General features: G+C 39.9%; 1 protein-coding gene across 1 annotated transcript in view; it reads right to left on the minus strand.

Annotated features, from left to right (window-relative positions):
• LOC146331147 (scavenger receptor cysteine-rich domain-containing protein DMBT1-like) overlaps window positions 1-22,224 on the minus strand; it is a 28,883-nt gene extending 6,659 nt beyond the window's left edge. The window contains 20 exon segments of the mRNA XM_084742930.1: window positions 340-691; window positions 8,604-8,679; window positions 8,798-8,957; window positions 9,053-9,289; window positions 9,400-9,551; window positions 11,038-11,180; window positions 11,457-11,819; window positions 12,167-12,469; window positions 12,806-13,168; window positions 13,469-13,819; window positions 14,120-14,470; window positions 14,771-15,128; window positions 15,327-15,724; window positions 16,059-16,373; window positions 16,695-17,121; window positions 17,340-17,659; window positions 19,652-20,047; window positions 20,310-20,660; window positions 20,941-21,291; window positions 22,200-22,224. Coding sequence (XP_084599056.1) covers window positions 340-691; window positions 8,604-8,679; window positions 8,798-8,957; window positions 9,053-9,289; window positions 9,400-9,551; window positions 11,038-11,180; window positions 11,457-11,819; window positions 12,167-12,469; window positions 12,806-13,168; window positions 13,469-13,819; window positions 14,120-14,470; window positions 14,771-15,128; window positions 15,327-15,724; window positions 16,059-16,373; window positions 16,695-17,121; window positions 17,340-17,659; window positions 19,652-20,047; window positions 20,310-20,660; window positions 20,941-21,291; window positions 22,200-22,224 — 5,792 coding nt within the window.
• Window positions 22,225-24,278: the final 2,054 nt, after the last annotated feature.

The following is a 24,278-nucleotide window of genomic DNA, read 5'->3' on the forward strand; positions in this document are numbered from 1 at the left end:
CACCTGAACGGTATTTAATGAAGTAGCTAATTCTTTTTGGAGCTCAAACTCAGTCAACAGCACAAGATTTTAAAATGAAAAAGTGCATAATGCATTGATAAATGTCAGTAATAGTGACAAACCTTGTGCTCTTTTCAACACCGAGTCAAAAAAAAAAAAAGTAAATAATAAATTTTGCGGGGGAATTAAAGGAGTAGTGAAACATACAGGAAGCTTGAAAAAATTGCAATGTTATGCAGCATTCGCAGGGACTGGTTGAATTTGCACTAATGAATTGTTGTGATCACAACATCGCAACTGCTTGGAGGAACTGAATAACAATTTCAGTGTACATAAAACAGAATAATACATGTACCTTCACAAATGACACCAGCATCTTCATGATGTCCACAGTTGTGGGACCCTAATCCCTGATGTTCACAGTCTGTTATCGCTGACTCACTTCCTGAACACTGAAGGTCATCTAACCAGATTGGTCCACTGCCTTCTCCAAAATATGCCAAGTGTAGAACTGATAGAGCAGTGCCACAGCCCAGCTGTCGACAGACCACCTGGGCATCAGTCAGTCCCCAGAAATCATCACACACTGTTCCCCACTGGCCATTGAGGAAGATCTCCACTCTGCCAGAGCAGCTACTGTTAGAACCGACTAATCTCACTGGTGGGTTTTGATCAGGCGAGATTTGAGAAACTGAAAATATGCAAACGACAGAAATTATGACCAAGTAATTTTAAATCCTAAATGCAACAAAATTCAGAGAGAAGAGACACATGAGCTCACAAATTATTTGCCATTATCTGGAGGTCTAATTCAACATTGACAGATGTCTTACATCAAATCTCCAATCACACCAGATGGGTTGGTCATCAGTATTTGACAACACTGGATCTTCCTCCAGAATTGCTTACTTCACCTTTCAGTGAGAGGCACTACACAGTTGGTTCCCTGGTCAAGGACTGAATGATTCGGTACACAAATCTCTTTAACGAACTGATCCTAATTATTCAGTTCACTGAAAAGAACTGGGCCTTCACTAATTGTCCCTCCAGAGACTGAGCTATCTTGCCAACAGTCACTTCCAGTACAAATATCATACAGAACTTTATGTCAGTGCAAAGATGTCATGTCTCTGTTCTTAAAATAAACTGCACGATAGTTTGCCTGGTATGGTTTCACTCTTTCTTGCCAACTCTGCTGGACAATATCCGCCATACCTCCATAGCCTCTGCCATATGGACTCAAATGGATCTCCATATTAATGAATGTGCACAGAAGGATTGCAAATATATGTCATGATTTATGTAAGACTCTCCATAAAAATATTTTTGTGATGCATGCACAAATATTCCTTCTTTTAATTCCATGTACAATAGAAATCAATTAATATATGCATTTAAAAAATATTTGCAATTTTCATCATAAACATATTTATATGTTGTTGCCTTTATAAACAAACTGTTAAACCTACACTTACAAACTGCAAGTCGTATGTGAACTTTAACATTTGTGTGTGTTAGTGTTTTGAGACTTCCTTTGCTGAGGCTCACATCATAAATGCATTTATTTTTTCAAAAAGGAAGTATCTGCAGCTAATCAGATGTCTCCTTCCATTTCAGTCAATCATGTAAGCATAGATTTGAGTGTTTCACTTAACGTGATCACACAGCGTTTAATCTTTGCGGTCTGTAAAAATTAATTAGAACACAAAAGAGAATGAATGGAGGTCAAAATTAACGTGACTCCCTCTCCATAGATAAATGATATTTGAATGCTTGGAAAGTTAATGATGTGGCATTTAAGACTAGTGTTGGCTAACTGGTTAGCTGTACAGTGCTAACAGACAACCTAGTATTAGCTAGATAACTTTACTGTCTGCTCCCACATTTCAAAATCATTCATCATGCTTGACCCTCTCTCAGTCCTGCCATTGCTGTGGGACCTGTAAAAGAGACGTACAGTCACAGCTTACATTAGCTAATGTTGGCAAAATGCTGGCTAAAGGGATTTAAAAAAATGTTATTGCAAATCTGGCTACTGGCATTTTGCTAACATTAGCTCTCACAGGTAATAATTGATTTTCAAGCACATATATGCAAAAAACATTTCAACAGCTACTCCCTGCAAAAGCCCTACGATAGATACGATTTTTGCTCAAGTTGAATATTTCCAAGTCATGCAAATTTTGCAAATTTTGCATTTATTCATGCCTTTACATTAACTTTGTATGTAATTTGCTTGTATGAAAAATGTGCTGTAGCCAGCTATAGCCAGCTGTAGCCATATAAACTATTTATGATATATATATTCATTTAGATTGCACCGTCTATGAGTACCAGGATGCTCTTGGAGCGGATGTCATAGGTGACCAGTGGGAAGGGGAAGAAGAACAAATGTATTATTCTTTCACATAGATTACTGCAATTCAAATATGGACACAAAGCATGTACTTAAGTATGACTTAACTATGTATCTGTAAAGTAAACGTAAATTAATATTATGTACTTGATGATCTATTACATTTTAATTATTCTCATAAGGTCATAGTGACTTTATCATTTGGTAATGATGACCAACAGAACTTACTTATGTTGTAAAGCCTGCATTAAAAAGTCATCAGCCATGCATTATTTAACCATAACTTGAGTATGTTTTGCACACTTATTATAATGAAGTATGAAGTAGCTAATTCTTTTTGGAGCTCAAACTATAAACGTTGTATAATTTCAGTGTACATAAAACAGAATAACACATGTACCTTCACAAATGACACCAGCATCTTCATGATGTCCACAGTTGTGGGACCCTAATCCCTGATGTTCACAGTCTGTTATCGCTGACTCACTTCCTGAACACTGAAGGTCATCTAACCAGATTGGTCCACTGCCTTCTCCAAAATGTGCCAAGGGTAGAACTGATAGAGCAGTGCCACAGCCCAGCTGTCGACAGACCACCTGGGCATCAGTCAGTCCCCAGAAATCATCACACACTGATCCCCACTGGCCATTGAGGAAGATCTCCACTCTGCCAGAGCAGTTACTGTCAGAACCGACTAATCTCACTGGTGGGTTTTGACCAGGTGAGATTTGAGAAGGTAAATTAGCTAATGTTGGCAAAATGATGAATGAAAATCCTAAAGGGATAAAAAAAGAGAATGCTATTGAAAATCTGGCTACTGGCATTAATATATTAAAGGTGTATTTAAGGCACACAGACTGCATCCCTCCATGTTAAAAGTTAACCTGCCAGAAAATTGGCAACCTGATTGAAATATTTTTATTTGAAATCTTAAAGAAACCACTCAAATATTTTGTTAAACTAGAAGCACACGAGAACACACAAGCCTGCTTTTCCAAAAATGAAAATGTCGGACACTTTACCTGTGCATCTTGTAAAAGTCTGCAAAACCAGGAGAAAGAGCATACATTGACTCATCCTCAGTATGGACCAAAACCAGGAAATAAGACAAACCTGCTGAAAAAGACAAAAATATATATTATTATTACCACCTTTATTTAATCAGGCAATCTCACTGTGATAAAGCTCTCTTTTATGTGACAGACCTGAGAACATTCACAGACATACCCAAAAAGATTCAAAATAAAATTTATGCAATGGGATCAGACGTTTAAAGCCACCAGCTGAGATCACAAATGTGCATAAAACTACTTCTGATCATCCAAACCAAGACTGCGTAATTTATCAAATATAATGCTGTGGTCAATAGAAATAGAAGCAGGTCAAATTTTTGAATCTGTAAAACAAAAAGTCTTACGACTACTCACCAGTTTAAATGCAAATGCAAATCCACAAAATTCAATTTCACAATTACACTACAGTGCAAAATATTCACACAATATAAACAATTGTCAGTAAGTTAGTCAATCACTTTTTGGCAACAGCAAGCCAATCATGCCATTGCCACCATCAATTTAGTCATCATAAGTTTCTTACCTTTTCCAGACAGCTGTCCTTGGAGACTGCAGGCACTTTTCCAGAGCTGAAGAAACCTCTGCAAGCTACAGGCCTCTGCTGCCAATCTGAGTCCATGAAGCATTTTATAGGACTCGTCGCAGTGCCATCTGATCTGGCTCTACAGATCAGGTTGGCATACAGATAATAGCTTGTTCTGGAATGGTAGCCAAGGTTATTATTCGGGGAAGTTATTGTTATCTAGCAAGACAAACATTAAGATCCCGTATATCAGAACTTGTTTGGTGACCTCAAAGTTTTTCTTTTGATCCATTCTTAGAGAAAAAAGCTCAGTTTTGAGAAAAGGTATCATAAGACAATTCAAAACAGCAAATGCTTATTCCAGTGTTGTTCATTCACTTTATACAAAATCAAATGCATAAATGCTCATTGATCGATGTAACACATATGTGTTGATAAACAAAACTGAAAATAAAATTAGAATTTTAGGCAATTTGTTTACTATTGTGTAATATATTTTCTGTGTGAGTTTTTCCCATGTCAGTGATATTTTTAGAATCAATCATTGCATTGAAACATTTCACACTGACAGTGGAATTTCGCTGTGAAAAAAAGGCATTTATCTTTTTCAAGGAGGAGGATGGCAAAAATGTCTCCATTGCTGTAGCCATTGTTGGCCAAAATAGAAAAAAAATCTCTCTGGAGCCACAACAATTAAATTCTCTATTTTCCTTGAAGACTTTTTTCTGATTGGGCATCCATGGCTACCTTATGGAGACTCAAGAAGACTCACCTCCACCAAAATTTAGAGGAAAAGAAGGGCTAAAGAGCCGCGGGTGGCTCTGGAGCCTGTTACTGACCCCCTGTACTAGGGGAATGCACAGCTATCACTGATTCTAGTGGCACTCTTTCAACCAGAGGATGAAAAAAGACACAAATAATGTTTCTTGGAGGAGATAAGCAGTGCAAAAAAGCATCAGGCTTCCATTATTCTATTAATTTATTGTCTCATTCAAGTTGCAAATTTGATGCGCACCCAGGAGCTATTAAACATGGACTTATTTATCAAAACAGTGGGTAATACAAATATTATCTCAGACACACGTCGTCCTGGGTTGATTTGGTCTCTGAAATTGCTCTTCTACCTCTTCCAGTGTGGTTCCATCGTTGGTGTCTTTAGCACCTATGATTTGCATCGAACTTGATGAACCTTTTTTTTCTATTTAACCTTTTTAGCCCTGCATAAAACAGTAGCCCTCTCAATCATTTGATTCTTTTGAATGGTGCATAACTCTGTTGGAAAAGAATGCTTTCTTGTGTTTCGACTTCCTTGAATAAAGATTTGTGGCTCTAGGGTTGGCAGTGTCAGTGACTTAAGTACAGAATAAAATATCACAACAAATTTTGGATATATTGCCAAGGAATTTTGTGCAGATTTGCATGATCTGTATGACGTTGGTAATCCTTTAAACCTACCTCTAGTGTAACCATGAGGTTAAAATCTTTGGTTTGTGTGAAATCCACTGATATTGACAAACAAGATGTCCTATGTTCATATTCAAAAGACAGAAGCATTGTGAAAACTTAAAGCATCTTGCATGTATTTGTTGTTTTGCAAACTTGAGAATAATTTTGGTGCATGTTATATATTCTCAAACTTTTCTGTCTATCACAGTGAATCTGAATTTGAAATTGAGAAAAACCTGTACGTAAAATCTGTACGTATTGTAATAAAGAAAGGAAGATTCTTACACTTAAATGCAGTGATTCATGTAACTTTCTGAACCTATTCAGAAACATCAATTGTCTGTTTCTTCACATCTCATGTCAGGTTACACATCTGAATAACAGAGAAACACTATGCCAACATCACACTGGCAGTTGAAGTATACTCAAGTTACAAGTTTTTCATCCATTCCATTGTTCAGATGCAGGTCCAGTCTGAGAATAGATGACTCTGACACCAAAATGTAGCTTCAGTTTGCAAAGCAGGAAACACAGTCCAAAAACACTTAAATGTGTCTATTTTAAAAACTCAAGGAAAATGAAAAGCCTTATACACGTAAGTCGCTTAAGTGCAAAACTGTTCATTTATGGTCAATAAAATTTAAATGTAAAAATAACTTGTTTGCTAATTTAAACTGTGTATTCAAGACCGGAGTACTGATCCTGGAGCAAAACCCAAAACAAGGCAGCCACATTTTCTATGCCAAAATCTAATAAAAGTCAACAGCTAGGCCTGCAAAATGAAGTACTGCTGTATCTCCTGGAAAAACACTTTCGAACTCTCTTCCTCTAACTTCTCCAGTCACAATTGATTTTATCAGCGGTAGCTAGCTAGTTAAGCTAATGTGTAGCCAACTCCATGCAAAACATGAATCTTCCCACTGAAGATTCCCGCTCTGTATATCAGCAAAAAGGCTAAGCGACATGTCTGAGACTGAGCTTGCAAGTGAACAGATTAAATAAGAAAGTGGGAGTGAGAAGCCACACAAATCCAACATCTTAATAAGTGAGCGGAGAGCTCGGGCCGATCTCAGAGAGATGACTCCATCCTCATCATCACTCCAATGAACAACGGAAGGAAAACAGCAAAGATGGTTGTTGTAAGGTAAACACAAAAGCAAGACAGCCTCTGATGACACAATCAAGTAGTGACAGAGTTACCCCTCAGACCCATTGGTAGTAACCTATTGCTAGTAATCATCCTTGGTCAAAATAATATAGTAATAGTAGTGCACCTTTGCTCCAATAAAACTAATAACACTTGAAAAAAAAACCTAACACAGCTGAGTATTTTGTAAAGTATGTAAATGTTAAAGAAATGTTTTCAGGTAAATAACTGAAGACTTGTAACCCATTAAAGTAGGTCTTTTAGATGAAGTGAAAGATAAACTGGAAGCTGTCTTTGTCTCTTAAGTTGGGTTGCTATTTGATCATGTTCCAAAATGTATCAAACTTAAGTTGCACTCTGTAAGGAAATGAATATGGTAAAAAAAAAAAAATAGCAGATACTTTTATTTCATCACTCTCAGACTAACAATGTGAAGTACATAATGATGTAAAAAAAAAATACCATAATTACCACCTCAGTTTAATGAGGTATTTGTGTTGCTTTGTGTGCCTGTTGCATTTAACTGCCCCCAACATGATTCTCCAAATACATGTATCACAAAAGCGTCATTTTAAACAGATTCATACAGTAGCTTATATTACAGCTACATGTAACAGTATTCTTTAAATCAAATGACAGCATGTAATTTGCATGGCTTGCTTGTAGTGAAGAACCTGCAGAGTCCCGCACCAAGTGACAGAGACATGATTCCCAAGGTAGTAGAAAACAATCGACATCTAACTAGCAGATAAAAATCTAATTTATTTATTTCAATATTGTGATAATATAACAATGACAAAAACATAAGTAAGACAAAACAGCTTTCTGTAGGAATCAGAGAAGGCAAAGCTATGGCTTATAAGAGTAACATTAAAGTTACCTTTCACATAAAGATAAAAGAAGAGGGGTTAATCCCCAGACTACTGACTTTGCACTCTGCTGATATAGTTCTTTTTTGAAACCAGCATGAGCTGTCAACAAAGGCAGAATTTTTTTAATATCTTACAGAGCATTACCTATGAAAAGGTGGACCATAAGCATTTTATAGAGCATTTTATAGTGAAGAAATTAAGGGTTTTTTTTGTGAAACCATGCAAAGGTTAATGTGTCATATCAAAGCTTGAAATATACCTGTCAATCCACATCTGCTACAGTCAGAAATAATCATACCATATAGCGTCATTATATGAACATGTAAAGAGAGAAATAAGAAGGCTAAATAGCTAACAAAAACATTATTGTTGTATGTATGTATCCTTATGATATATCTTATCCCAGATGTATTCTCATGCATATTGAACCTTCTTTTGGTGTTAGGAAGGCAAGCATTTCTGTTAAGTATTTTTAAAACTTTTTATACCACGTACCACTTCAGAAAGTTACCACTATTATGACTTATGCCAAGATACAGTAGTGTAGGTCTACCCTATTCATCTACAGACAACTGGCAGATTTATTCTAAATAATGAGATGACTTATTGTTGACTGTTGTCAGCTGCACTGTCTTCACAGTAAGGCAGCGTCTTACTGCCATAACAGTTTATTTTGTAAATAATCATGGATCATATATGCATGTGCTACATGCATGAATATGAATACATATCAGGCTGACACTGAAACAAAAATATTACAGGAAAGAAATTTTCATTTCAGCAATTTCATAGTTAGACAACTTAAATGTAGACAACTTAGACAGGAGAATGCCACGGCTGACTGTCAAACACCTTGAACTAGGTGAAGAAACATTTCCCCCATGACATTATTCACATCCAAGGAGCATTTTACATTTTCAATAAAGTAACAATTTTCAGTTTCCATGGACTATTTTGGCCGAAAACCAGATTGTTGCAGATGAAGGAAGAGATTGATAAAATATCTGAAAAAAAATAACATCATAGCTATGTGTGTGCTTGATTTTGTCTGTGTTTATCAGCTCAGTCCACCACTTTGTCATTTCCCCCTAAGAATCAAGAAAGGAAACAGGAAGATGGTTACAACTTCCACATACTTTTCAGTACAAAGACAGCAACTCTGTTACAGATTGTATTTTATACTCACAGTTGATTGGTCCAATGGTGACGTGATGAAGTTTGTCTGTGTTGGGAACAGAGCGATCTGACCTCCCTGTGCAAAACTTTGAGGAAAGAGGGGATAAAACTGATTAGAGACTGATACCCAGCATTTGTCTTTGCATTGATTAGCATTGATTAGTGATTCTTTGGAATAAGTGAGAGGATGAGTGTCTGACTCACTGGAACACAGTTTGTGCTCCTCTTGTCACACAGCCTTAGGGTGCAGTGAAGGAAGATGGATGGGTTGTCACCCTGGAGAGGGAGGAGCAGGGCAGAGAAACGAGCACGGTAGGACAGGCCGTTCTCAACCACTGACACATGTTGAGGGTCGGCAGGGCAACTGGCAAAGATGAGTCATTAGGACCATTACACATCACCGTAGAGTTTTTTTTACATTTTACATTCCAGTCTGTTTAAATTAGGAGAGAAGCCTACCGGTTATAAAGTAGATAGTATCGCACGTGGTCGTCACGGTTTGAGGAATGAGTGGTATAACAGTCCTGCAGAACAACAGCGAAGCTTGGATCCCTGTCAGCCACAAACACTCCTACATGCATGGCTGAGCCCACAGGCAGGGTGACCGGACCCAGTGGGTAACTGTATGCAAAGTTGGAGTCGCGGAAAAGTTGCATGTAGGCTGTGGTTGCAGGACCTGACCCCTGTAGGCCACGGCTGTTAAAAAAGAATGTTTAAGAAAGACCGTTATGTATCTCTGCATCTTTCCGGTGATGTGCTTCTATTAATGATGTTGTTATCATCAAGGACAAAAATAGAAGACTCACTGCAGTTGTGGTCTGATTGCAGAGTTCAGGCTGGTGTTGGTTTCCAAAGGATAGGCGCAGGAGAAAGGAATAATCTCACGTAGGAGCAAAGAATGGTTACTTGTAGGGTAGAAGAACAAGCTGTTGGAGTAGATGGCATGGGTGTAGTTGGTCTGGAAGAAAAAAATGAATTTATGGCCAGTAAGCTATCTAATCAAGTCATCTTGAGTTCAAGCACAACCCAGCATGAGACTCACCCTTATACCTACATTAAAGAATAGGCTGACTGCCAGTGACTGACAATGACAGGCTTACTGGGCTGAACTAATACTAAGTCATGTGACATAAGTCACATGACAATAAACACACAGTTAACATTGTAAAAGTAAAAGTACTTGGTTATATTTATGCACAAAACTATTTGGTTAGCTTTAGGCAAAGATCATGGTTTGTGTTAAATAAGTACATTACGTATGTAACATGTATGACGTTAGTGATGGAAGTAATATGACACATTACAAAACTTAAGTAGCTTAAAACTCAAAATAAATTGAACTTTGGTCTCCTGGGGCTCATGTGTGGACTTTTCTCGCTCATTATCCTTCTCCTGTCAACATAACTATGGTGACTAGACATTTCTTCCTAACAACAAACATAAATATGCTACTTGCTCAGATGACCAGGATGCCTGTTTTTCTGGTGAGGACAGACAGACACAGGCTATAGATGTACTAAACACATCAGTGGTATTAAATGTAACTGGAAAGATGGAATGGGATTCAAATTTGCCCACAATTTAACACAATTTAAGCGTTTGTGCTTATTCAGGGGCTTTATGAATCTGCTTTATAAATGAACAGAGACATGAGGGGAAAAGAGAGAGACGTGAGGGAAATAAAAAGAATCTGATTTCTGGTGAATTTTGAGTTCAGTCAGTGGCTGAACTGAACACAAAAACAAAGGGCTCTATCTTTCACCTGGTGCAAAGCGGCGCACTGCACAGCTGTCATTGCTATTTTCTGATTGACGTTTTTGGTATTTTCTCACCTAACACCCATGTTGTGTAGGTATATACTCAGACTCATCTGTGCGGCCATGGGTGTGTTGGTCTTAAAATGAGCTGTGGTCAGGCATAATGCTGGCCAATTACTGCAATTCTTGAGGCAGCAGAAAAGGATTATGCCATTGACCAACACATCCTTAAGTTAATTATTGAATCCATGGGTTAATTAAACATTCTGATTAATATCAGATGATTGCGGGTGGGTTAAATAGGATGATGTGCGCATAAGAGAGAGACACTGTGCCATTTATGCACGGCAGCTGTAACTTCATTAATTGTTTAAATCCGACAAGGTTTTTAGGATCTAATGTTCTGTGTTCTTCTACAAATTCGAAAGGTCACACACACACAGTCGAAGTTCATACAACAGAAGTCTTTTAGATGGTCTAAATCGGCCCCATAAATACATTTGGTGTGTCTGTTACAAACTGGCTTAGAGCTAACATATGTCTACTTTGTGCATTGGAGTGGTCAAATTTAATTGCTATCTGTTAAATAAATAATGAGGTTAAAAATGTAGCTAATCTCACCGTTAATACGTTTCCACAATAGCCAGCTTGACGTGGCACTTGGTACCACATGATGTTATCACGCACTCTGTATGTGGAGCAGTAAGGGGCTGCCAGGTGACCAGAGGATGCATTCAAACCAGATGACATCAGGCTGCTCAAACGCACACCAACTTCAATCTGATTACGGGCGCAAACAAGCAGGGAGTCCTGCAGTAGGGACTGGCTGTCTAAATCAAAAAAGAAAAGAAAAAAATGGGTTTGTATGAACCTTAAAACCTGTGTCAAACTCTAAACTTAAATTAAAACTGTCCAGCTAAGATGCTAAATTGATGGTATATATCTGTGTTAATCCACATGACAAATAAAGGCTACTCTCCTACCAGTATTAATAAAAAGAAGCCATTTCATCAGTATAGCTGTAATTGCTTATTCAGTTCTTAAAGTTCCTTTTTAACTATATCTTTGTTGTTTATGTCTCAGTGTGTAGAAGATGTTCAATCTACATGTTGTAGAGGTTAGAAATATATTGATTTTCCCATTTCTCACTGTACAAATATACTGACCTTCACAGATGACACCAGCGTCCTCCAGGTGAATACAGTTGTGGGAGCCAAGTCCCCGATGTTGGCAGTCTGTAATCATTGACTCACTTCCTGAACAATGAACATCATCGAACCAGATTGGTCCACTGCCCGGTCCAAAATGTGCCAATCGCGTTGCTGACAGAGCCCTCCCACAGCCCACCTGTCGACAAACCACTTGGGCGTCATTCAGTCCCCAGTGGTCGTCACACACCGTCCCCCACTGACCGTTGTAGAAGATCTCCACTCTGCCAGAGCAGCTACTGTCTGAGTTGACCAGCCGCACTGAAAGATTTGGTGGTGCTGGAGCAGGTGTGGGCATAGGAACAGCAGCTGTTTTGCCATTTTAAATGAAAAAAAAAAATGTTATCCCACATGGCAAGTAAAGGCTGCTCTGCTTCCAGGATTAATGAGAGAATGCTGTTTCATCAATATTGCTGTAGTTGCTCATTTGATCCTTATAATTCCTTTTCAACTATGTTTGGAAACAGATTTCTTTGAACACAAATAAACACTATTTTTTACACATACATACATATGTCCCATTGTGTAGAGGGACATATTCAATCTACATGTTGTAGACTTTAGAAACATATTGATTTACCCATTGCTCACTGTACAAATATACAGACCTTCACAGATGACACCAGCATCCTCCAGGTGAATACAGTTGTGGGAGCCAAGTCCCCGATGTTGGCAGTCTGTAATCAATGACTCACTTCCTGAACAATGAACATCATCAAACCAGATTGGTCCAGTGCCTTCTCCGAAATGTGCCAATTGCGTTGCTGACAGAGCCCTCCCACAGCCCACCTGTCGACAAACCACCTGGGCGTCATCCAGTCCCCAGTGGTCGTCACACACCGTCCCCCACTGACCGTTGTGGAAGATCTCCACTCTGCCAGAGCAGCTACTGTCAGAGTTGACCAGCCGCACTGAAAGATTCGGTGGTGCTGGAGCAGGTGTGGGTGTACGAACAGCAGCTGTTTTGTCATATTAAGTGAAAGAAAAAATCTCTGTTAACCCACATGGCAAATAAAGGCTGCTCTGCTACCTGTATTAATGAGAGGAAGCTGTTTCATCAGTATAGCTGTAGCTGCTCGTTTAGTCCTCATGGTTCCCTTTTAACTATGTTTGAAAACACAGATTTGTTTGAACACAAATGAAAACTATTTTTTACACGTACATATGTCCCATTGTGTAGAGGGACATATTCAATCTACATGTTGTAGACTTTAGAAACATATTGATTTCCCCATTGCTCACTGTACAAATATACTGACCTTCACAGATGACACCAGCGTCCTCCAGGTGAATACAATTGTGGGAGCCAAGTCCCCGATGTTGGCAGTCTGTAATCATTGACTCACTTCCTGAACAATGAACATCATCGAACCAGATTGGTCCACTGCCCTGTCCAAAATGTGCCAATTGCGTTGCTGACAGAGCCCTCCCACAGCCCACCTGTCGACAAACCACCTGGGCGTCATCCAGTCCCCAGTGGTCGTCACACACCGTCCCCCACTGACCGTTGTGGAAGATCTCCACTCTGCCAGAGCAGCTACTGTCGGAGTTGACCAGCCTCACTGAAAGATTTGGTGGTGCTGGAGCAGGTGTGGGCATAGGAGCAGCAGCTGTCGTGTCAATTTAAGTGAAAGAAAAAATCTCTGTTAACCCACATGGCAAGTAAAGGCTGCTCTGCTATCAGTATTAATGAGAGAATGCTGTTTCATCAGTATAGCTGTAGTTGGTCAATTAATCCTTATGGTTCCCTTTTAACTATGTTTGGAAATACAGATTTGTCTGAACACAAATGGACACTATTTTTTATAAATACATATGTCTCATTGTGTAGAGGGATTTGTTCAATCTACATGTTGTAGACTTTAGAAAAATATTCATTTCCCCATTGCTTACTGTACAAATATACTGACCTTCACAGATGACACCAGCGTCCTCCAGGTGAATACAGTTGTGAGAGCCAAGTCCCCGATGTTGGCAGTCTGTAATCATTGACTCACTTCCTGAACAATGAACATCATCAAACCAGATTGGTCCACTGCCCTGTCCGAAATGTGCCAATTGCGTTGCTGACAGAGCCCTCCCACAGCCCACCTGTCGACAAACCACCTGGGCGTCATCCAGTCCCCAGTGGTCGTCACACACCGTCCCCCACTGACCGTTGTGGAAGATCTCCACTCTGCCAGAGCAGCTACTGTCGGAGTTGACCAGCCGCACTGAAAGATTCGGTGGTGCTGGAGCAGGTGTGGGTGTACGAACAGCAGCTGTTTTGTCATATTAAGTGAAAGAAAAAATCTCTGTTAACCCACATGGCAAATAAAGGCTGCTCTGCTACCTGTATTAATGAGAGGAAGCTGTTTCATCAGTATAGCTGTAGCTGCTCGTTTAATCCTCATGGTTCCCTTTTAACTATGTTTGAAAACACAGATTTGTTTGAACACAAATGAAAACTATTTTTTACACGTACATATGTCCCATTGTGTAGAGGGACATATTCAATCTACATGTTGTAGACTTTAGAAACATATTGATTTCCCCATTGCTCACTGTACAAATATACTGACCTTCACAGATGACACCAGCGTCCTCCAGGTGAATACAATTGTGGGAGCCAAGTCCCCGATGTTGGCAGTCTGTAATCATTGACTCACTTCCTGAACAATGAACATCATCGAACCAGATTGGTCCACTGCCCTGTCCAAAATGTGCCAATTGCGTTGCTGACAGAGCCCTCCCACAGCCCACCTGTCGACAAACCACCTGGGCGTCATCCAGTCCCCAGTGGTCGTCACACACCGTCCCCCACTGACCGTTGTGGAAGATCTCCACTCTGCCAGAGCAGCTACTGTCGGAGTTGACCAGCCTCACTGAAAGATTTGGTGGTGCTGGAGCAGGTGTGGGCATAGGAGCAGCAGCTATCGTGTCAATTTAAGTGAAAGAAAAAATCTCTGTTAACCCACATGGCAAGTAAAGGCTGCTCTGCTATCAGTATTAATGAGAGAATGCTGTTTCATCAGTATAGCTGTAGTTGGTCAATTAATCCTTATGGTTCCCTTTTAACTATGTTTGGAAATACAGATTTGTCTGAACACAAATGGACACTATTTTTTATACATACATTTGTCTCATTGTGTAGAGGGATTTGTTCAATCTACATGTTGTAGACTTTAGAAAAATATTGATTTCCCCATTGCTTACTGTACAAATATACTGACCTTCACAGATGACACCAGCGTCCTCCAGGTGAATACAGTTGTGAGAGCCAAGTCCCCGATGTTGGCAGTCTGTAATCATTGACTCACTTCCTGAACAATGAACATCATCGAACCAGATTGGTCCACTGCCCTGTCCAAAATGTGCCAATTGCGTTGCTGACAGAGCCCTCCCACAGCCCACCTGTCGACAAACCACCTGGGCGTCATTCAGTCCCCAGTGGTCATCACACACCGTCCCCCACTGACCGTTGTGGAAGATCTCCACTCTGCCAGAGCAGCTACTGTCGGAGTTGACCAGCCTCACTGAAAGATTCGGCAGTGCTGGAGCAGGTGTGGGTGTAGAAATAGCAGCTGTTATGTCAATTTAAGTGAAAGAAAAAATCTCTGTTAACCCACATGGCAAATAAAGGCTGCTCTGCTACCTGTATTAATGAGAGGAAGCTGTTTCATCAGTATAGCTGTAGCTGCTTGTTTAATCCTCATGGTTCCCTTTTAACTATGTTTGAAAACACAAATTTGTTTGAACACAAATGAAAACTATTTTTTACACGTACATATGTCCCATTGTGTAGAGGGACATATTCAATCTACATGTTGTAGACTTTAGAAACATATTGATTTCCCCATTGCTCACTGTACAAATATACTGACCTTCACAGATGACACCAGCGTCCTCCAGGTGAATACAATTGTGGGAGCCAAGTCCCCGATGTTGGCAGTCTGTAATCATTGACTCACTTCCTGAACAATGAACATCATCGAACCAGATTGGTCCACTGCCCTGTCCAAAATGTGCCAATTGCGTTGCTGACAGAGCCCTCCCACAGCCCACCTGTCGACAAACCACCTGGGCGTCATCCAGTCCCCAGTGGTCGTCACACACCGTCCCCCACTGACCGTTGTGGAAGATCTCCACTCTGCCAGAGCAGCTACTGTCGGAGTTGACCAGCCTCACTGAAAGATTCGGCAGTGCTGGAGCAGGTGTGGGTGTAGAAATAGCAGCTGTTATGTCAATTTAAGTGAAAGAAAAAATCTCTGTTAACCCACATGGCAAATAAAGGCTGCTCTGCTTCCAGTATTAATAAGAGAAAGTTATTTCATTAGTATAGCTGTAGTTGCTCATTTGATCCTTATGGTTCCCTTTTAACCATGTTTGTAAACAGATTTGTATGAACACAAACACTATTTTTTATACATACATATATATGTCTCATTGTGTAGAGGAATATTTTCAGTCTACATGTTGTAGACTTTAGAAACATAATCATTTCCCCATTGCTCAATGTACAAATATTCTGACCTTCACAGATGACACCAGCGTCCTCCAGGTGAATACAGTTGTGAGAACCAAGTCCCCGATGTTGGCAGTCTGTAATCATTGACTCACTTCCTGAGCAATGAACATCATCGAACCAGATTGGTCCACTGCCCTGTCCGAAATGTGCCAATCGTGTTGCTGACAGAGCCCTCCCACAGCCCACCTGTCGACAGACTACCTGGGCATCATCCAGTCCCCAGTGGTCGTCACACACCGTCCCCCACTGACCGTTGTGGAAGATCTCCACTCTGCCAGAGCAGCTACTGTCGGAGTTGACCAGCCTCACTGAAAGATTTGGTGGTGGTAGAGCAGGTGTGGTTGTAGAAACAGCAGCTGTCATGTCAATTCAAGTGAAAGAAAAAATGCCTGTTACCTACATGGCAAGTAAAGGCTGCTCTACTACCAGTATTAACGAGAGGAAGCTGTTTCATCAGTATTGCTGTAGTTGCTCATATTTACTTTTTCAACTGTGGTTGGAAACACAGATTTGTCTGAACACAAATGAAAGCCTTTTTTGTATATTTCTATCAATGTGGTGAAGGAGATCTTCAATCTACATCATACAAAATTTGAAAATATAATGATTTTCCCCATTGCTTACTGTACGAATACATGTACCTTCACAGATGACACCAGCATCCTCATGATGTCTGCAGTTGTGTGAGCCAAGTCCCCGATGTTGGCAGCCTGCAATCACTAACTCATTTCCTGAACACTGAACATCATCAAACCAGATTGGTCCACTGCCTTCTCCGAAATGTGCAGTTTGTGTTGCTGACAGAGCCCTCCCACAGCCCACCTGTCGACAAACCACCTGTGCATCATTCAGTCCCCAGTGGTCGTCACACACCGTCCCCCACTGACCGTTGTGGAAGATCTCCACTCTGCCAGAGCAGCTACTGTCGGAGTTGACCAGCCTCACTGACAAACCCTGTGATGCTGGAGCAGGTGTGGTCGTAGGAACAGCAGCTGTTGTGTCAATTTAAGTGAAAGAAAAAATCTCTGTTAACCCACATGGCAAGTAAAGGCTGCTCTGCTACCAGTATTAATGAGAGGAAGCTGTTTTATCAGTATAGCTGTAGTTGCTAATTTAATCCTTATAGTTCCCTTTTAACTCTGTTTGGAAACACAAATTTGTCTGAACACAAATGAACACCTTTTAATCCATATATATGTATATCTCATTGTTTAGAAGGAGATGTTCAGACATATTGTAAAGTTTACAAACATATTAAGATCCCCATTGTTTACTGTACAAATACACATACCTTCACAGGTGACACCAGCGTCCTCCAGGTGAACACAGTTGTGGGAGCCAAATCCCAGATGTTGGCAGTCTGTAATCAATGACTCACTTCCCAAACAATGAACATCATCGAACCAGATTGGTCCAGTGCCTTCTCCGAAATGTGCAAATCGTGTTGCTGACAGAGCCCTCCCACAGCCCACCTGTCGACAAACCACCTGGGCATCATTCATTCCCCAGTGGTCGTCACAAACCGTCCCCCACTGACCGTTGTGGAAGATCTCCACCCTGCCAGAGCAGCTACTGTCAGAGTTGACCAGCCTCACTGAAAGATTTGGTGGTGGTGATGGTGAAGCAGGTGTGGTCATCGGAACAGCAGCTGTCGTTTCCATTTAAGTGAAAGAAAAAAAACTTCTGTTATCTACATGGCATGTAAAGGCTGCTCTGCTACCAATATCAATGAGAGGAAGCTGTTTCATCAGTATAGCTAAACTTGCTCATTTAATGCATATAGTTCCCTTTTAACTATGTTTGGAATCAGATTTGTCTGAATACAAATGAACGCCTACATATATACATATACAAATATGTGCGTATATATATATTTATACATACATATATACAGTGTTTAACAAATTAATTAGACCACCAGCCAATGTTTATGCCATAGCTGCCCTAAATTAACAGTATTGGTAATTTCCAAAATCATTTTTTATATTTCTTTAATGGTTAATACACCAGTATGTTGAAGCTCTTTAAAGAAAATGCTAAATATTTTTATTATTGTTATCCATGAATTTTCAAATTTGATGTTTTACAAAAAAACTGAAAAAATAGTGATGCACATTATTATATCTTGAATACAGTGTCAAATTATAATTATTGACTTGCATTCCTGACCCGAAAAATTAGTTTTAGTGGTTGAATGTTATGCTTGATTAATTTCTGACTTCTCAGAGAAGCCCAGTGAGCTGGCTCAAATTTGGATGTTAAAAGGTGAATTCAGTTTGAAATTCCTCATTCCTGTTCAAAATGGTAAAACATTGAGAGCTCACTGAAAATTAAAGAGTCTGCATTAAAGCACTTCATGATACCGGATAGTCTCTGAAACAAAAAGGGAAAGACAAAGTGTTCTCACAGTGTGGTCAAGTATGCTTTGGAGTCAATCGCTGAGACTCGTACTTACAAAATGCGCCAAGGAAGAGGCAGGAAATGAAAGTTAACTGAAGCAGATGTCAGACACCTCAAGATTTTAAGTACTAGAGACAGAAGGAAAACCACTGCTGATCTTCAGGCAGAGATAAATGCTTCTAGATCAGAGTCTGAGAAAGTCTCCACAATGACCATAAGCAGACGACTGACGGAACAAGGCTTAAAGTGAAGACTAGCTGCTAAAAAGCCATTATTGAGGCCTGCAAACATCCAGAAAAACCTCAGATTGGCCAGGGAGCACAAACACTGAACTGTTGTTGACTGGAAGAAGATACTCTGGATGGATGAGTCCAAGTTTGAACTCTTCTGTCAGCATCGTTGTGTTTATGTCTGCAGAAAAGCTGGAGAATATTTTGATGTCAGATGCACTGCACTCAGTGAAACAGAGTGGAGATTCCATTATGGTATGGGGTTCCATTTGGGCAAATTAGTGAAAATCGACAGTGTCATGAACAAGAATGTCTACCACAACATCTTAGTGCATCATGGAAGCCCTTCTTGACTGAATCTGATTGGTCATGGGTTCATATACCACAAGACAGTGACCCCAAGCATACTTCAAAGCTGTGCAGAGACTATTTGACCAAGAAAAAGGAATCTGGAGTACTGGAACTGATGGACTGGCCAAGTCAAAGTCCGGATTTGAATCCTGTTGAACAAAAGTTTCATCTAAAACAAGTCTGTGGGAACAGCAAGAAACTATTTGGAACTCAATAACAAAAGAGACTGTTGAAAAGTACATAAAAACAATGTCAGGAAGAATGCAAGCTGTTATCAAGGCCAAAGGAGGGCATACAAAATTTTTAGGTTTTTTGGTTATTATGTGTGAAAAAGAACTATTTAGTTGTTTCAGTTTGTTATTTGCCAAATAAATAACAATAACATTTTTAATTTTAAACTAGTTTTTGAAAGATTTCTAAAATATTTGTTTTCCTGTTTTTATGACAGATGGTCTAAGCACTGTATATATATTTATATATATGTGTGTATATATATATATATATATATATATATATATATATATATATATATATATATATATATATATCTTACTGTTTAGAAGGATATGTACAATTTACATGTTGTAGAGTTTAGAAACAACTACAAATATACAGACCTTCACAGATGACACCAGCGTCCTCCAGGTGAATACAGTTGTGGGAGCCAAGTCCCCGATGCTGGCAGTCTGTAATCAATGACTCACTTCCTGAACACTGAACATCATCGAACCAGATTGGTCCACTGCCCTGTCCAAAATGTGCAGTTTGTGTTGCTGACAGAGCCCTCCCACAGCCCACCTGTCGACAAACCACCTGGGCATCATCCAGTCCCCAGTGGTCATCACACACCGTCCCCCACTGACCATTGTGGAAGATCTCCACTCTGCCAGAGCAGCTACTGTCAGAGTTGACCAGCCTCACTGAAAGATTTGGTGGTGCTGGAGCAGGTGTGGGTGTAGGAACAGCAGTTGTGCCAATTTAAATGAAAGAAAAAAAAATCTCTGTTAACCCACATGGTGAGTAAAGGCTGCTCTGCTACCAGTATTAATGAAAGAAAGCTGTTTCATCAGTATAGCTGTAGTTGCTCATTTAATCCTTATAGTTAGCTTTTAACAATTTTTGGAAACACAGACTTGTCTTAACACAAATGAATGCCTGTTTTGTATATTTAGCTCAATGTGGCAAAGGAGATCTTCAATCTACATGTTGTAGACTTTAGAAACATATTGATTTTCCCAGTGCTTACTGTACAAATACACATACCTTCACAGATGACACCAGCATCTTCATGATGTCCACAGTTGTGGGAGCCAAGTCCCCGATGTTGGCAGTCTGCAATCACTAACTCATTTCCTGAACACTGAACATCATCGAACCAGATTGGTCCACTGCCAAGTCCAAAATGTGCAAATTGCGTTGCTGACAGAGCCCTCCCACAGCCCACCTGTCGACAAACCACCTGGGCGTCATTCAGTCCCCAGTGGTCGTCACACACCGTCCCCCACTGACCGTCGTGGAAGATCTCCACTCTGCCAGAGCAGCTACTGTCGGAGTTGACCAGCCTCACTGAAAGATTTGGTGGTGCTGGAGCAGGTGTGGGCATAGGAGCAGCAGCTGTTTTGCCATTTTAAATGAAAAAAAAAAAATGTTATCCCACATGGCAAGTAAAGGCTGCTCTGCTACCAGTATTAATAAGAGAAAGTTATTTCATTAGTATAGCTGTAGTTGCTCATTTGATCCTTATAGTTCCCTTTTAACTATGTTTAGAAACACAAATTTGTCTGAACACAAATTGTCGTTTTTGTGTATATATATATTTATATTATGTATGTCTCATTGTGTAGAAAGGAATTATATTGATTTTCCCCATTGCTCACTGTACAAATATACTGACCTTCACAGATGACACCTGCGTCCTCCAGGTGAAAACAGTTGTGGGAGCCAAGTCCCCGATGTTGGCAGTCTGTAATCAATGACTCACTTCCTGAACAATGAACATCATCAAACCAGATTGGTCCAGTGCCTTCTCCAAAATGTGCCAATCGCGTTGCTGACAGAGCCCTCCCACAGCCCACCTGTCGACAAACCACCTGGGCATCATCCAGCCCCCAGTAGTCATCACACACCGTCCCCCACTGACCGTTGTGGAAGATCTCCACTCTGCCAGAGCAGCTACTGTCAGAGTTGACCAGCCTCACTGAAAGATTCGGTGGTGCTGGAGCAGGTGGGGTTGTAGGAACAGCACCTGTTGTGCCAGTTAAAGTGAAAGAAAAAATCTCTGTTAACCCACATGGCAAGTAAAGGCTGCTCTGCTACCAGTATTAATGAGAGGAAGCTGTTTCATCAGTATAGCTGTAGTTGTTCATTTAAGGTTTATAGTTTTAACTATGTTTGGAAACCATTTGTGGTGAATGTGGTGAATCCATGCTTTTATTGCATATTAACTATTGTTGGAATTTACCAGCCTCACTGAAGAACTCAGTGGTATTGAATCAGGTGAGTTCATGGTGCTGTTAGAATATTATCAGACCGAACAAAAGATTTGTGTGAACTCAGACGGCATCTGCCTTAGATATGTTCATTTCTTATCAGTTGTACTTGCTGAATGACTGAATTTGTGTTGTTGGTTTTTCTTTGACATATCTGATGCACATAAGGTACATCCGCCTTTAATGTTGAAGTTGACTCAGCCACTCCAAACTAATGACTGTAATCCTTAAATTCCACCAAACATGTCTCTTGCTTCACCAGAGGAGACAAGATTTTTGGCCATGATTACACCAACTTGGCAAAGGCATTCAGAGCCATCCCCTCACCCCAACCAAGGATAGTTTGACCACCTGTCATTGTTCCAGTTCCCCTGAAGTACACACCACTTCAAACATGTGAAATCTTTAACAAGAACAGTTAGGGCTGGATCATGTTCCAAAACAGATGTGTACACAGACAGCTGCAAACCCAGTGGACCACTATTAGTACTGTATATGCTACTTTGTGTAGTCTGCTTGGAGGAGGCGTCCCCGACGTGCGACAGCTCAGCACTTGAGTTGGGTGGGTGTGGGTGTCTGCACAAAGCCTATGAGTACACCCTCTGATGGCAAAACTTACACCATGTACACCCTAGTTGGCCCTCAGAGAAAGTATAATACCAACTTTTCAGGTTGGCTAGGACAGGCATCTGTATTAAGCATAGCTTTGAACACACCGATTGGAGTCACAGAGAATCAACTCCCACATGAACAGTGACTCTTGTGCCTCCCCCATTCTGGAGTATATCAACATGAACATTAATAGTGATACCACCCTCCAATGAATGACTGCTTTCGGATCAGGTAATGCGCAGGCCCACAATTCATCCAGGGCTAACCTGAAGAGGGGCGTAAAGAGAACTAAGGATTGAGGAGCACTTCAACAACTACTCCAAACCTGATACATGTGGCGAGGCTTTTGGGTCATCATAGACAACAGTCATCCCCTTTCTTATTTTGGGATGGTCCACTTTAGCCCACGATAATATTGATTCAACCTGTTGAATAGTGCAGAGTGTCTAAGCTCTCAAGATGTCCTGTGCCTTGGGTTGTCCTTTTTCCCCTTTTGGTGTGTGTACATATGACAGAATTAAGAACTTCATAATGTAGAGAGATGAAGGGAATAATTAGTGTTGTAGTATTTTCTGTTGGGTTTCGCGACCTCATAACGGCGATTTCAAGTTAGGCCAGTTTCATCTCCTTATTGTGGCTTTCATTAACATATGTGTTAGCGAATGCCCAATGACAAGAAAGATGAGGTTTTATCTGGGTTTAGGCAACCACTTAATTATTATTTCTTGATCACTGATGCTGTAATGCTTCTGTAATGTCCTCGCCCAGCCCAGCATTCATGTGTGCAATGCTACACTCCGCTATGGAAGACTCATTACATGATCAGGCTGCTAGTTGACTTAAGTCTGTATCATCCATAAATCCCTCATACCCACTCAATATGACATATTACTTACTTATTACTTCATCTTGTCTACAGAGCATATTGAATCATGTGAATAATATGGTTTTAGCCCATATTTGATCAGTGCTGACTTCTAATAGCATTAGTATGATTGTGTTGTTACAAATTATATCTTGTTTAACTATAGCTGTAATGATACTGCACATACTGTGGTGTTACAGTACTGTGGGGTTGGCAAGTTGCAGCTCTTGAGCTACATGCGGCTCTGTTGTCCCTCTCCAGTGGCTCCCTGTGACTTTGGCAAAAACTTATATATATTTTATTATATGGAAATGAGTAACTGTTCACTTGCATTTATCGTTGTTTTAGGTTAGTTGAGTTGACTCAAAATTTCAAGCCATTGTATTGCGATAGATTTTTGAGTTTTGAGCCCAACTTAGACTCAGATTTTGAAAAGGTTTTACCAACTAATAATCTGTTGTTGAGATTTTCTTCCTTAGATAAACTTAAATCTTTTTGAAAATGGAGACCAAAAACACCAAAATAGTAGTGAATTTTTTTTTTTTTTTAAATACCTACCAAAGATTAAAGTTTTCCTAGAGAAGAAAAGAAAATTATCACAGATTATATATCAGCAAAACTTTTTCAAGGTTGTTTCAAAACATAAGAGCTTAGGTTCGGCTCAAAACTCAAAAATCCATTGCAGTATGTGCCCTTGAAAGTCACAAAACAATTTGTATGTGGCTTTACAACCTGTGCAAGTAACGACAGACTTACAGGTTCTTATGTAAGAACCTTACATAAGAGGTCGGGGTACTGCTACAGTGCAAACCGTCGGTGCACATCTGGCAACACACGGGCATCTGGTAGATGAATCCTGTTGAACAAAAGTTTGTTTTGTTTGGCAGATCAGAGACAAACTCCCTGACCCCTTTGGCAACTATGTTGGCTATAAGGAGGCGCCATTCAGGTGAAATCAAAAACTGTGTCCCTGTGTGACCTCATTACCTCAAAGAAAAAGTTAAAAGTTAATATGTTTCTGTATCTTATGTGAAAATATGTTTGGTGTTCCAGTGTGAGTTCATTACCTATAAAGAAAAACTACCTTTTACTTTTTCATACAAGCTCCTTTATTTATAAAATTAAAATGCACATTTTTTTCAGTGTTATATCTTTTTTTTTTTTTTTTTACAAATTTTACAGTGTTTGTACATATATATATTTTTTGTACAATAGATCTTTATAATAAAGAATTCTCTGAGGAATTATCTTGCTGTCATTGTCTGT

The sequence above is a fragment of the Lutjanus erythropterus genome, chromosome 2 (genome assembly GCF_056507025.1).
Source record: "Lutjanus erythropterus isolate fLutEry1 chromosome 2, fLutEry1.hap2, whole genome shotgun sequence".
Classification (NCBI taxonomy): domain Eukaryota; kingdom Metazoa; phylum Chordata; class Actinopteri; order Lutjaniformes; family Lutjanidae; genus Lutjanus; species Lutjanus erythropterus.